At 36.1% G+C, this 16428-nt stretch overlaps 1 protein-coding gene across 1 annotated transcript in view; it reads right to left on the bottom strand.

The window, feature by feature from the left end:
- The window catches only part of LOC127838089 (U4/U6 small nuclear ribonucleoprotein Prp4-like), a 28733-nt gene extending 12526 nt beyond the window's left edge, over positions 1-16207 (bottom strand). The window contains exons 1-9 of the mRNA XM_052365664.1: positions 16064-16207; positions 13744-13920; positions 12269-12345; positions 10181-10253; positions 6264-6388; positions 5184-5263; positions 4312-4402; positions 3128-3222; positions 1070-1128 (exon numbers count right to left, since the gene is read on the bottom strand). Of these exons, the coding sequence (XP_052221624.1) occupies positions 1070-1128; positions 3128-3222; positions 4312-4402; positions 5184-5263; positions 6264-6388; positions 10181-10253; positions 12269-12345; positions 13744-13920; positions 16064-16067 (781 nt within the window). The 5' untranslated portion in view covers positions 16068-16207. The remainder of the gene's footprint in view (positions 1-1069; positions 1129-3127; positions 3223-4311; positions 4403-5183; positions 5264-6263; positions 6389-10180; positions 10254-12268; positions 12346-13743; positions 13921-16063) is intronic.
- Between the last annotated feature and the right edge of the window lie 221 nt (positions 16208-16428).

Raw genomic sequence — 16428 nt, 5'->3', positions numbered from 1 at the left:
GAAGATCGAACAATAAATGTGGCCTCTAGAGTGTTAACAAGGTTTTATAAAAGCCATAAATAGCCATATAAGGATAAATGCCCCACCCCTTGGTGACTATGTTTTTCAAGCAACCGGAACCATTTTCGAACTTATCCAAGATATCATTTGGACAAATCTTCTGACCAAGTTTCATTATGATCGGACAAGAAATGTGGCCTCTAGTGTTAACACGGTTTTACTATAGCTATATAAGGAAAATGCCCTGCCCCATTGATGGCCATGTTTTTCAACCAACTGGAACCATTTCAAACTTGTCCAAGATATCATTGGGACAAATCTTCTGACCATGTTTCATGAAGATCAGACAATAAAAGTGGCCTCTAGAGTGTTAACAAGGTTTTACTATAGCCATATAAGGAAAATTGCTCATCCATGTTTTTCAAGTAAACGTAACCATTTACGAACTCATCCAAGATATCATCTAGACCAATCTTTTGAACAAATTTCATTTAGATCGGACAATAAATGAGGCCTCTAAAAAGGCAAATGTTGACGCCGCACGACAGACAAAAGGCGATCACAAAAGCTCACCATGAGCACATTGTGCTCAGGTGAGCTAAAAAAGGGAATTTTCAAGTAAAAAAAGGGGCGAACAACTCCTAATGGCTTGCTTAACAATACGACATGCATCATCCTCTCATTCATATATATACTCAATCCAAATTTCAATGAAATCTGCCCATACAGTTTTAAGATATGGCCCTGGACATTTAAATGTGCTTATTTATAAGTCATAAAGGGCAACAATTTCGTTATTTGCTTATGGATTGCGATAGCATTTGACGTGCATCATCCTTTTGTCTATTTATACACTCATACCAAGTTTCAATTAAATCGGCCAATGCAGTTCCATGATAAGGCTCCAGAGACAAAAGTATTCTGGAAGGATGGACAGACAACCCCAAAACAATATCTCTACGGCTATGGTGGGGGATAATGAACTCCAAGAATTAATGGATAATATTTATAAATACTTTCAAATTGATTCATAATTAAATATTAATTAATATGTGGTAGCTAGCCTCACCCCTCAAGGTCCTTATAGGGGAACAGTCAGGTATTGACCACAGCTTGCACAAGCCAGACCTGCAATGCAACATTCATATTAGAATTAAGACACTACAATCCAATTTAGGAATTAAAAAAAAAACATAAAAATTATCAGCTGCATGTTTTATATGGGGAAATTATGAAAGTACATTAATTAATTTTGCCCCCCTTTGAAGAAGAGGGGGTATATTGTTTTGCACATGTCTGTCCGTCCGTCCGTATGTCCGTCCGTCCATCAGATGGTTTCCGGATGATAACTCAAGAACGCTTATGCCTAGGATCATGAAACTTCATAGGTACATTGATCATGACTCGCAGATGACCCCTATTGATTTTGAAGTCACTAGGTCAAAGGTCAAGGTGACCGGAAATAGTAAAATGGTTTCCGGATGATAACTCAAGAACGCTTATGCCTAGGATCATGAAACTTCATAGGTACACTGATCATGACTCGCAGATGACCTCTATTGATGTTCAGGTCACTAGGTCAAAAGTCAAGGTCACGGAGACCCAAAATAGTAAAATTGTTTTTGGATGATAACTCAAGAACGCTTATGCCATGAAACTTCAAAGGTACATTGATCATGACTCGCAGACGACTCCTATTGATTTTCAGGTCACTAGGTCAAAGGTCAAGGTCACGGTGACCCGAGATAGTATACTACGTCTAGCGCGATTTCTGCCATCCACATCGCATCACCGTGATTCAGCCCAGAGTGGACAATTACTATCTCACCACGATACACCGTTGAACACGGTGATTTCAGCGTGGCGAATTGCGGTGTCAGTCTCTGCGTTATCGGGAAATTGATCTCACGGTGGACCACCATGATCCCGGTGGACCACCGCGGCCTCGGTGGTTCGCTGTGAAATACAGGTAAATCTGAATGAACATGTATATTTCGATATTATATATATCCATATTCGATATATAATTATAAAGTACATCGTGCTCGATGTACGACATGTCAAATGATTGTGGAACGAGGGTAAACAATAGAAAATAATCACAATTGTTAAAAATCAAGTTACAATGTATACAAATGTACATACAAATGTAACAAAACATTCTAGAACTTTGCAAAAATTATACGACCTGCAATATCGAAATATACATGTTCATTCACATTAACCTGTGTTTCACCGCGAACCACCGAGGCCGTGTTGGTTCACCGCAATCATGGTAGTCCACCGTGAGATCGATTTCCCAATAACGCCTGCGGTGTTTAGCCACTGTCGACGCGATCGATCATGATGGAAACACCTTCCGATCGTGGTGATTTTCCACGCTCAAGAAAAATTGTCCATGGTGGGAGTAAGGTGGATGGCAGAAATCGCGCTAGACGTAGTGAAAAATGGTTTCTGGATGATAACTCAAGAACACTTATGCCTAGGATCATGAAACTTCATAGGTACATTGATCATGACTCGCAGATGACCCCTATTGATTTTTAGGTCACTAGGTCAAGGTCACGGTGACTCAACTTAGAAAAATGGTTTCCGGATGATAACTCAAGAATGCTTACGCCTAGGATCCTGAAACTTCATAGGTTCATTGATCATGACTCTCAGATGACCCCTATTGACTTTCAGGTCACTAGGTCAAAGGTCACGGTGACTTGACACAGTAAAATGGTTTCCGGATGATAACTCAAGAAAGCTTACGCCTAGGATCATGAAACTTCATAGGTACATTGATTAGGACTCGCCGATGACCCCTATTGATTTTCAGGTCACTTGGTCAAAGGTCAAGGTCACAGTGCCAAAAAACCTATTCACACAATGGCTGCCACTACAACTGACAGCCCATATGGGGGGCATGCATGTTTAACAAACAGCCCTTGTTTGTTGTTGTCTCTTACATAAAATGATTAGTTTGAAAGTTTAATGGGCAGGAATTTAATCGTTAAAAAATCTTTGCTAAAAGCTTTTCTTTGTGTTCATGTTCATTTATAATTTAAATAAAAACAAACTAAATATAAGATCATACACAAGTTTGTTTTTCATAAAATTAATTCAGTGCACGTTCACATACCATGATGCTGTGGCCAGTATTTTGCTATTTGGAGAGAACTGACAGAACGACAGTGGCCTGTTGTCTCCGATTTGACTGCATTCGTTACTGACAGCCTAGAATAACAAACACAGTTGCATACAGGTAATTATGAACTTGTATGCTAGTATGGTGTTTTTAAGACTTAGGCAGGTAAATTTGAATGTTCAGTATAGCAAGACAGGTATTAAAAAAATGCATATGCCAGGATGCAGACTATGTGTTTTTCCATTAGTTTTTATTTTATTACCTAGCTCAGCAATGCATTGGCATAATTTGATTGCGAAATACCATTCCAATAAAAATAAGATTTGTAGTTATAGAGAAATAGCTTCTACAATTATTTATGCATTGTATATACATGTAAATTACAATTTCATAAATTTCCCATAATCCCCCCTTACCCTGAGGCAGAACGCCCTAGAAGTAGACACACCTCTTTTAAGTACTGAAGCTTCATACAAAAATTAGTAGAATTAAAGGGAATAAGTGAATTTCCTACTAAAAAAAATCAGTAATTTTTTGCTGACAATTAAAAACTAAAATATAATGTAATGATGATTTTTTTTTAAATGAAAAATATAAATAATATAAACAAAACAATAATATTAATTTGATTCGAAGAAGATTCTAAAGTAATTTTAGCACTTAATATAATAAAATTGCAATGGTATATTGTATTTTGGTGCTAAATACATACATTGTATTTTGGTGATAAACAATCAGAAAAATGTAAGATTTAACAAAAGTTTATAATTTTTTTTTTTCTCAAGTTCATGGTTTATCATGCTATGTTTCCCAACCCAAAGCCTCACCTCTCAAATAAAAAGTAAAAAACAAACACTTTATGGCCTCATAAGAAAGTCTGGAAAGGTAAGACAAGCACAGTGCGACTAAAATTGCGCAACCCAGACAAACTTAAATTTACCTGTTAAATGATTGTACACAGCTATGATGAGCAGTTTATAAGTTGAAATGCGTTTTCCTTATTTTGGTTACACCGTTTTATTTTGTTTACACTGTTTAATTTTGGTAACACTGTTTTATTTTGGTTACACTGTTTTATTTTAGTTACAATGTTTTATTTTAGTTACAATTTTTTAAGATCATGTACATTTTAAGTTAAGATTCCCTTTAAAATAATTGTGTATATATTTAGTCCTTACCCTTAATCTCTTGTGAATATCTTGATTCAACACGGATTTCTGGGCTGCAAAATGCGAGTCTGCCTTCTGTTTGAGCACTCTTGCTTTAGCCCTAAAAATGTTTACATAAATTACTCTATATGCACTAAGTAACAGCTGAGCATAATGGAAAATTAACTATTGACTCATGGCACCACCTGCTGTACTCTTACTTTATTTACTTCAAGTCATCACCGTGTTTTGCATATATAAAAACTACATGATAACTAATTACCAAATCACTTTTATTTTATTTTAAATGGAAAATAAAATGAAATAGGTCATGAAATGCCTGCTTTGGTATATAAAGGTTTTCATATTGACTAACGCTAAACTATTATTGTATTCAAGGTTACGTTTGTTATCATTTTTGATAACTTAACTTAAATCACACTTAAGTTTGCAAATCACGTTAGCTACATTTGATCATAGCCAACTCATTGATTGCTTAGGGCTTAAAAGGCCATAGGACACTGATGAAATAATAATGTTGTTCTACACCAAATCTGGTATGTCTTCCCACACATGAAATGTATTGAGGAACACAGGGAAGCAATTCTAAGGACAACAAAAGTAAAGACTTTGTCTAAATAGCACTCAATTTAAACGCAGTAAAGCTGAACTCTTTCAGTGCTGGAACCGAATTGTGAAGGCCTTTGCAAACAGTTTGGATCCAGATAAGAACGACAGAACATGGCGTCTCATCAGGATCCAAACTGTTTGCTATTCTGATAGTATTCTTTGAAAAAAAAATCAAAGAAAATGATCATTTTAGAAATTCAGCAGACAACATGTTAGCAGACAACAAATTTCCCAGCATGCAAAGGGTTCAAACAAAAGAAATTCTCACTGACTTTGGTATTGAATACTCTGCAATCCACACTCTGGCTTCTTTCAGTGACACTGCACCTTCGTGGTACCAAGTGACATTCTCCTGCAATGGGTTGCATATGGGGTTACCTCTCTTTCTATATCAAGTTCTATTTCTTTCTGTATGGAGTTAACTCCCTTTCTATATGGGGTTACCTCCCTTTCTATATAAAGTTCTATTCCTTTCTGTATGGAGTTAACTCCCTTTCTTTATGGGTTAACCTCCCTACGTATATGGGGTTTACATCCTTTCTATTTGGAGTTACCTCCCTGTACAGGATGAGTCAAACATAATGCTGTAAGTAAGTGTAGTAATTTCGCTTTGCTTTTTCACATAACCGTTGTTTTTAATTGTACCCCGAGCTAATCATATTTTTCATTAGCAGCAAACACAAACTGAAACTATTAAAGGAATAGTATTCATACTTCTTATTTGTAATTACAGTATTTATACCTTACTATTTATGTGAATGAAAACTTACCCTGTTCTTTATTGAAACTTACACCATTCATAGCCTTACATGTAGACACACCTTAAGTTCTTAGATTTAATTAGTGACAGAGTGCTATAAACAAACAATTTCATGGGCTTTTTTTTACGCAACTAAATACAAACCATCAATTGCTTTTAACAGACATTAATTACTAAAGGGAAAAACCTTAAAAGAGCAAAAATAGCACATGCCTCATGAACAAAATGTCAACCAAGAAAGCAAGAATTCTATATTATCATGGAAATACACATGGAAATGTTACAATCTGCCAAATTTGAAACTAATCATCTGAACTTGGCCAATTCAAAATTAACTTCTGTATAAGGGCTGTAAGGTTTTAGATTATTTTGATCAATTTGCAACAAGACATTGTTTGTTTCCCTCATATTTTTTTCTTTTATCTTTTAATTAATAAATAGCAGTCTTTAATATTGCATATATCAATTAAGAGTTGCCTTTCTACTTTCATATAATAATAAATAAAGCAAAACACAAAACTCTTATTTCGTCACCCGAGACAAAGAAATTGTGACAATTTGATCACTGCGTAACACAATGCCATTTTTTTACCTCATCTTTCTTCTTGCGAAGAGTTTCCTGTTGGACTTTCTGTTGCTTCATGGCGTCCTCTCCTCTCTGTGCAAGCTCCTGTCTCAGCCTCTCTCTGCGGTCAGCTGGGCCCTCCCCAAACAGACCTTGGAGTTGGTACAGTATACAATTATCAAACAGTGTACAGCCGGGCCCTCTCCAAATGGACCTTGGAGTTGGTATCAGTATACATTTGAGTTGTGTTCTGAGAAAACTGGGCATAATTAAATCGGCACAGGCTTATCAGGGAAGACACTTTCCGTTTTTAAGACATTTTTCTTTTAAATGAAGCCTTTTCTTAGCAAAAATCCAATTTAGGTGGAAAGTGTCGTCCCTGATTAGCATGTGCGGATTGCACAGGCTAATCTGGGACCACACTTTACGCACATACATTATGCCCAGTTTTCTCAGAATGCAACTCAATTATCAAACACTGTATTATTGAGCCTCGTTCTGGGAAAACTGGGCTTAATGCATGAGTGCAAACTGTCTTCCTTGATTGGCCAGCGCAGTCAGAAAAAACTTATCAGGGACAACACTTTCCATCTAAAGTGGATTTTTGTTTGGAAGAGACTTCCTAAACACAAACATTTTCATAAAAGCGAACAGTTGTCCCTGATAAGCCTGTGCACAGACTGCACAGGCTAATCTGGGATGACACTCTACGCATATATGCACAGACTAATCTGGGATGACACTCTACGCATATATGCACAGACTGCACAGGCTAATCTGGGATGACACTCTACGCATATATGCACAGACTGCACAGGCTAATCTGGGATGACACTCTACGCATATATGCACAGACTGCACAGGCTAATCTGGGATGACACTCTACGCATATATGCACAGACTGCACAGGCTAATCTGGGATGACACTCTACGCATATATGCACAGACTGCACAGGCTAATCTGGGATGACACTCTACGCATATATGCACAGACTGCACAGGCTAATCTGGGATGACACTCTACGCATATATGCACAGACTGCACAGGCTAATCTGGGATGACACTCTACGCATATATGCACAGACTGCACAGGCTAATCTGGGATGACACTCTACGCATATATGCACAGACTGCACAGGCTAATCTGGGATGACACTCTACGCATATATGCACAGACTGCACAGGCTAATCTGGGATGACACTCTACGCATATATGCACAGACTGCACAGGCTAATCTGGGATGACACTCTACGCATATATGCACAGACTGCACAGGCTAATCTGGGATGACACTCTACGCATATATGCACAGACTGCACAGGCTAATCTGGGATGACACTCTACGCATATATGCACAGACTGCACAGGCTAATCTGGGATGACACTCTACGCATATATGCAATAAGCTAATTTTTTCCAGAATGCAACTAATTTTTTTTCCAGTTTTTTGTTATAACACACCTAGTGGACTCGTTTTCATTTTTAAAATGGCCCTTAAATACAAAATAATTATTTTAAAAAATTCTTGGTTATGAATGGAATTTATAATTAAGACAATTCTGAATTTCTCTACGGGCACCAGTGGTTATTGTATACAGCAAAATATCAATTGAAATTCTCCAATACATTTAAATACTAGAAATGGCGCGGAAGAGGCCGACGCGTATCCCCACGCCGCATGTTTGACACAGGGGCGCCCCAGGGTTGGTAATGGGGCCATGCATAGTTGAGATTGACCGTATTGTCATAAGAGATGTTCAGTATAAATTTGAAGTAATTCAATGTAGAAAGGAAGAAGTTCATGTAAAATAACCTAAAAAATGAGTGAAAATCTATACCCTAATTTCTCCTCCTCATCCTGCTCTCCTAACAAATCTAATAATGAATCAACTTCACTGTAGTCAATTATGTACATGTCATCCTAATTGGAATGACTTATGAGATGGCTGAACATGCTCTCTTATAGCCAGTCTTCTTGCTTCTGTTTTGGAAAAGTAATGTTTTGAGGTTAAATGGTTGACTAAATAGTAGCGTCTCAGAAATTTTCTATCGAAATCTTGTACACAACAATGAATATGTTGAATTTCATGTCTGTCTTTGATGTGCCTGTTCAAAGTCCATCTTGCTTTAAATTGTTTCTCACATTTTTCCCACTTGAACATTTTGACAGATTTTCAGTAATGAGTCTAAAATTGTAATTGCAAAAATTGAAAGTTTCAGCCCTTTTATAGATTCTTGAGGCTCTATTCCATGAGTTTCTTATGCTTTTTATGCTTGACTGCATTCTATCTCTTCTCTCATATACAGGTGTCCCTTTGCACCAATATTTTATAATCACTTGTATAAACATTAGATGGATGAGCTAAACCATTTCACAGATGAGTTAACACAAACAATTGAATACGAAATACATCTCTGCGCCACTACTGTGTAACTCTATGCGCCACTTTGATTTATTTAATTTTTTTATATCGTTTGGCAGGTTATTTACTTACCTCCCATTAAAGCTTTTTTTTTTACCTTTGACCTTGAAGGATGACCTTGACCTTAACCTTTAACCACTCAAAATGTGCAGCTCCATGAGATACACATGCATGCCAAATATCAAGTTGCTATCATCAATATTGCAAAAGTTATGGCCAATGCACCATACCGGTGGCATAAAAATAAGTGAAAATCTATGACCCGGATCCACCCCAACCCCCATCACTTTTGACCCAGGGGTCAGATCAAAATACTGTCACTGTCACCGTCGCACATATGCTAATAGCTACCATGTATGTAAGTTTCAAGGTTCTAGTGCTAATAGTGTAGGAGGAGCAGGTGGCCAGGACGGACGGACAGACGCACATCACCACAATATCCCCACTTTTTCTCCGAAAAACGTGGGGATAAAAACATTATTATAATCACTTTAGTTAAATTTCTTTTTTAATTTGAAAAATACAAATTTATTTATCTAATTTATTCCAATTTTCTTCTGTATTTACATATTTCTGGACAGTTCTCATTCCTTTTTACAGCACAGTTTTGACAAATATGTACGAAGTTATGATTTTTAAAGACATTTTTATCACATAAGTTTAATCAACAATATGAAATCAAAGCACATTTCCATACACATATTATGAAATATATAACTTAGTACAAACAAATTGTTACGGTGTGAATAAAATTGCAGTATCTCCCGATGGTTTACATAAATTGTGTTCGACTCATTCTTGGATCTTTTCTTTCCCCAACACAAAACTGATCAGAATCATTAAGCCCTGCAATCTAAGATATATGCCCAGTATTCTGTCACTTAAATAAAAAAACACTTATGATATTGCCTAATGAAAAAACAGAGAAACATTCAGGTAGGCTAGACAGCTTTTTTCCTCCATTTTGGGAATAAGACACATACCTGCGAAATTGGAAGTTTAAGACATGTACCTGTGAAATTCGGAGTTAAAGCGTCAATTGACTATATAGATAGAACTTACACAAAGCAGACAACCCTTTTAATCAACAGAACACTTGAAGGAATATTGCCACTTCAAAACTCTTTCTTTCTACAATTTACAGCTCTGTTTCAAAACATGTGAAAGCCAAACAATATTTAAGAATTTTTGGACTGAATTTCAGAAAAAAGCAAAAAACATCCAATGTCAACGGATATTAACCCTTTAAGCGCTGGAACCGAATTTAAAGGCCTTTGCAAACAGATTGGATCCAGATGAGACGCCACAGAACGTGGCGTCTCATCAGGATCCAAACTGTTTGCTATTCTGATAGTATTCTTTGAGTTTTTTTGAAGAAAATGCTAATTTTAGACATTCAGCAGACGACATTTTAGCAGACGACAAATTACCCAGCATGCAAAGGGTTAAATAAGGATTATTTTTGTAAAAACGATTTAATGATTATATAAGATCAATGCTAATGGATTGTCTCCCTTACAAATTGGCTCCCCGAGTTTTCTCAGATGAGCCTTCACTTCAGAGTCGTCTGTTGACACTTGAATTTTCTTGGCCTGGAAGTAACAAATTGAGAAACTGTTATTGGTTACATTTGACTTCTTTCATAGGGGTGATCAGTGTAAAAATACTGAGCCATATTGAATCTATGGTTTCAAATTATTTACGTTTTTCAAACACCCTATTACATAAAAAAATAATATAACAAGAGCTGTCAGAGGACAGCGCGCTCGACTATTTGAGTGCTTGACAGTATAACGTAAGCCATTATGGGGTAAGTGTTCAAATTATTCAATAAGGTCAAGGTAATAGTTCAGGTATATTTTCCACAATCTATTGTACATTTGTAAAGACATAAAACAAACTAATAAGATTTTATTTCAAGTTTGATAGCAATAGCTTGAGTGGGAAGTTTGGACAGTCCTTCAAAAAAAAGTAAATAAATATTTGTTGTTGTTTTTTTTAACCATGTTTCAAAGAAAGAAATATTCTTTTTGGGTTGTGTGTGTGTGTGTGTGGGGGGGGGGGGGGGGGTTGAGAAGGGGGTTTAATGTGGGGTGTGGTCATTTATTAGATGATCTTTCAAAAATAAAAAAAGGAAAAAAATTGGGGGGGGGGAGGGGGGGGGGGGGCAGGAATTCTGGGGCGTGTGGTATTGTTTGGGTGGAATCCATTGTGGTATTAAGGTAAGTGTTGTTTTGTCAACATATTAATAAAATCTGATCATCAATAAAGAAGTAATGGCAATTTAACTAAAATTTACTCTTGACCTTGAGAGTCAAGGTCATTCAAAGGTCAATGTCAAACTGAACTTGGCAGGTACAGTACCCTCATGATAGTAAAAAAATATTTGAAGTTTGAAAGCAATAGCTTTGATACTTTAGAAGTCAAGTGGATCTAAATACAAATTTTAACAAAATATTCAGTTACTAAGACAAAAAAGGGCCATTATTCTTACAAAATGCTTGATACAGTTGTCTGCTCTTGTTTATAGATTGGGGTCATGTTGGTAAAGAAGTTTGCAAAATATGAAAGCAATATGTCAAGGGACAATGACAATATTTGAGGTGGTACGCAAACTTTAACATAGATTTATCAATAATATGCATATTCTAAATGGAAAAGGGCCATAATTCTTACAAAATGCTTGATACAGTTGTCTGCTCTCGTTTATCTCGTTTATTGGGGTCATGTTGGTAAAGAAGTTTGCAAAATATTAAAGCAAAATGTCAAGGGACATTGAAAATATTTGAGGTGGTACGCAAACTTTAACATAGATTTATCAGTAATATGCATATTCTAAGTGATAAAAGGGCCATAATTCTTACAAAATGCTTAATACAGTTGTCTGCTCTTGTTTATAGGTTGGGGTCATGTTGGTAAAGAAGTATGCAGAGTATTAAAGCAATATGTCAAGGGACAATGACAATATTTGGGGTGGTACGCAAACTTTAACATTTGCACGCTAACGCTAACAGGAACGCTAACGCTGACGCTGGGGTGAGTAGGATAGCTCCACTATATATATTTCATATATAATAGTCAAGCTAAAAATGTGTCACATTATCTTTGAACACTTTTCTTTTTTAACAGATTCAGAAAAGAAATTAATTTGCAATTTATTTTTTCAAAAAGATGGCTATTGACTATTTCTGTAACACTCATGAGCTGTAAATGTATCACCAGTATTAATTTTATCAATCAAATTGTTTGTCAGGCCAACTACCTAAATGTTTATTTCATGTAATAAATTAAAACCACCCACAAGTAAAGGAAATCGTCTTTAGAGATAACAATATTAACTTGTGGCACATCTATGATAATATTGCAGATGCTATATTTTCTGACACATTTCAAGACTTAATATTTGGACAATCAAATAAACGCTTGTGTGTCTAAAATTAACATGATATCACTTCAGCAACTGCAAGATTCTTCAAAAAAGGGTAATATTGAGGCGTACTCACCAGACATAATAGTCTAACAAACACTCAAACAATGTATTAATATATTAGTATTAATAGCAACAGGCGTTTGCTTATTAAGCAAACTGTAGCACAAAATGTGAAACCTTTTTCCGTTTTTCAAATTCTGCTAGCAAGTCGGCTTGGTTCTGTTCATACTCTTTCTCTAGATCCATGGTGGCACCTGTAATACATTTAAATCAGCATAAAATAAGACAGTTAAACTGTTATGAGCTAACGCATACAAAACAACAAGAGATGTGTTTGTCAGAAACCCTATTGCGCCGCTTTGAAATAAAATTTCAAAATATCATTTGGCAGGTTTAGAAATTATCTCCCTTTTAAAGCTTATTACTTCCCTTGGATTGTATTTTTTTTACTTTTGACCTTGAAGGATGACCTTGAAGGATGACCTTGACCTTTCACCACTCAAAATGTGCAGATTCATGAGACACACATGCATGCCAAATATCAAGTTGCTATCTTCAATATTGCAAAAGTTATGATCACTGTTAAAGTTTTCGGACGGACGGACGGAAAGACAGTTCAACTGCTATATGCCACCCCTCAGGTGCATAAAAACAGAATATATCAACAAGAGGGCTGTGATGGCCCTTCAGAGCTCACCTGAGTTCAAAAACACCACTTTTTTAAGACTTGACCATGTGATCTAGTTTCTGACTACACTTGACCCAGATTCAAAGATGTCCTTCATATAGCCCCAATAAACATCCAGAATTTTTTTTAACAAGACTGAGTCAAAAATGAGTACAAGTCACAAGATTATTAAGATTTGACCAGGCGACCCCGTTTATGGCAAACCTGACCCAGAATAAAACTTTGCTTGGATATTGTTAAAATAAAAATTCCACATTTAAAAAAAATTAAATGTGAACCATAAATGTTGTCACTTGAGTGGCACAATTTTTTAAAATAAGTTTTGACCTTGTTTTAGACCAAGTTTCATCAAGATTGTGTCATAAATGTGGCCTCTAGAGTGGTAACAACATGTTAAAAGAATAAGCCAGGTCCCTTGTTTTTGTTTTTGGAAGCACATGAACTTTGTTCATACTCATTTTTTTGTGACACACGTGACCTAGATACAAACTCGGCCAAGATATGGTCAAGATAATGTTCTGAACTAGTTTCATCAAGATTGAGTCACAAATGTGGCCTCTTGAGCGGTAAGAAGCTTTTGATAACATTTTACTTAGCAACCCAGTTTTTTTACTCACCTGACCCAGATTTAAACACAACCTAAATATTGTCCAGGTAAGCATTCCATCAAGTGTGATTAAGATGGGATGAAAAATTGGCCTCCTGAGTGGTAACATGCTAATAAAGTAGACACACACCACACAAAGACAGATGCCAGACTATAAGTAACAATAGCTCACCTTCAACATCCTCCTCTCTGCCTTGATTGTACCAAGGAGATGAATGTCCCATACCATTAGAGATGTTAATGTTGCCCGTAGCAATGCCTACCACAGTTGTTGCATCAAAGAATAAAATGTCCCATACCACTAGAGAACACTCTCCTCTCTATCCTGGTAGTATCAACGAGCAGAAAGTCCCTTACCACTAGTGATGTTAATGTTCCCTGCAGCAATGCCGGCCTTGATAGCGTCAGCAGCGAGGGAGCCCTCCCCGCCGCCACCGCCCGCCAGGCGCTGCTTTTCCTTCTCTTCCAGACTGCCATACTGCAACACCTTCTGTCGCTTGGCGATAAACTGGGCTTCACTCTCCTCGTCTGAATCTGCGTTAAACAAGAGGACTAGGCGTTGAAATAAGGAGTTCAACAGCCAGCCCAATGTCTTTTAACCCTTTGCATGCTGGGAAATTTTTCGTCTGCTAAAATGTCGTCTGCTGAATTTCTAAAATCATCATTTTCTTCACTTTTTTTTCAAAGACCACCATCAGAATAGCAAACAGTTTGGATCAAAATCAGACGCCACAACCTGATACACAAGCATATCCAAAACAAATGTTTATATACCAGGGGTTTTTTTGGCCCGATTTTATAGCCGAAATTCGGCTATGTTCCCAATCCCAAAAAGTATACTTTTTTCCCAAAATGTGGCAAAAAATTCCCAATTTCCAAAAAAAAATAAAAAAAAAAATTTTTTTTATTTTTTATTTTTAGAAAGAAGTGTCTAATGCATATTTTATCTCAATTTTAATTCAATTACATCTAACAAAATATTATATGATTTAATTTGAATAATTATAAAGAGTTATGTCAAATTTATTATTTCCCTAATCAGTGGACTTTTCATGTGAAAAAAAAAGGCTAATGAAATTATTTTCCCAATTTTATATATATATAACCTCTTTATATAATTTAATAAACACATAAGCGCTTGACTGTCTGTTAAAAAAAAAAACAACTAAATTTACTATGCGTCTTGATGAAACAGAGTATACATACCGACTGGCTAACTATTTATTCAATCCAGCGCACAAATTAGCTCTAATTATTACGATAACACGTCTCATATTTTGGCGAAAGACAATCAGCTGTTTATATTTTTTGTTTATGCTATACAAAGAGATTTTACATCATTTGCGTAAGTCCAGATTGGCTTGTTTAAATGTACGCATGGAAATGATGAATCGAGCATATCTTGACATTTCTTATGCGTATATTACGCTGATACGCAGCTTATCTAGAACGCTGAGAGTTATCATAAACATTCGGAAGTGGGTTTTGGATTACAAATTTAATCATGCTCATTTGAGACTTCAAAAAAACATGAAAAGTTGTGAAATGAATTCAACAATAATTTGTTTAAACGCTGTGCGAGTCAAGTAAATGTTTTGAGAGTAATTCATGAAATGAACAACTTCCATCATCAGGATCATAGCCATCATCAGTATTCTAAGACAAGATTTCTGTGGCGATTACATGTTTGCTATGAGTCGTCTGCATGATTTAACTGCAGGTTGTGCCTCCCTACAAGTGCTGTCCCTTATACAAAGCGTGCGCTCTCATTGGCCAATATTGAATTTCCAATACAGCTACGCACCGCCCTTAAGTGGGCTTTAGTTGGGTGAAGTGTTAGATGTAGTTGACAGAGGATCGTAAATTGGCTTTCAAAATTTTTGGCAAAGTCGATATCGCTTTGGTCTTAAGAATGGCTAATTGCAATAACAGCCAAAAGACACTGATCTAAAAATTTCAGGCACCCTGGGGACTCTGATTTCGAAATTCAAGCCCCTGGTGAGGGACCATTAAATGGCATGTGGAAAGCACTGCAGTATACTTGGAGATTTATGAGATTCTTCGCTGAATATAGCATGCAATCTATAATTGGCTATTCAATTAACTGGAATAAGCCATATTTCCTATCAGAATATGCAGGGTTTTTACAATGGGAAGAGATGCAAATGGTTTGATGTTTTAAATTTTTCAATTAACCGGATTATTTGATTATCTGATATTCAATTAATTGGTGTCTAATGTATTGAGATGTTTTGACGCATTTTTTATCAGCAAAACAATGGTGACTGTGACAATTTTTTTCCATAATGACTGCATCACGTGAGAACATTATATCATGTAATTTCAGGCGATCTTTATAACAACGACTCAACAAGAACCTACCATAGTTATTTTATTTTTTCCTTTCTGCTCCCTTGAATACTTAGAATGAAAATATTCAGAATGTCACCAGAGTATGTCATCAAATGATATAGTCAAATTTACTTGGGTTTAAATGTATAGATTAAAATGTACGATACATTTAATTGTTAAGTGGTTAAAAATAATTGCTATAAATCATAATTTAGACACTTAACCCAAACGTACATCACGAAAACGTATAACATTTTAAATTATTTATAAATAAATAAAGGCAAAATAATGGTATAAAGCGAACAAATGGATAAAACATTATTACCCATTTTTTATTCTGTTTTTCAACAACATAAAACAGTCATGAAGAAAGGTAGGAAGTTAAATTGTTATCAAAGTAGCGTAAGCTTGGGCGCATCCATTTTACAACAAATATTTGTTGTTGTGATATTCGCGGGATTAATGTAAATCCCGGAAACAATTTACACACATTCCGCTGTGATACACCGAATATCTTCAGACTCCTCTGTTAGATAGGCTGATTTAAGCAATAATTGGCCATGATCGAAGAAAAGAGCAAATAAAAAAATGCGTCCGTGAAGGCGATATAGCAACAGCACAGAAATTTCTGTTCACTGGCTGTCCGTTTATCGCACTGGTTGGTACACGCGCTTCTCACAGCGGTGACCA

The sequence above is a fragment of the Dreissena polymorpha genome, chromosome 7 (genome assembly GCF_020536995.1).
Source record: "Dreissena polymorpha isolate Duluth1 chromosome 7, UMN_Dpol_1.0, whole genome shotgun sequence".
Lineage (NCBI taxonomy): Eukaryota > Metazoa > Mollusca > Bivalvia > Myida > Dreissenidae > Dreissena > Dreissena polymorpha.
Note: the sequence above shows the minus strand (reverse complement) of the source record. Positions and strands in the feature narration are given on the sequence as shown.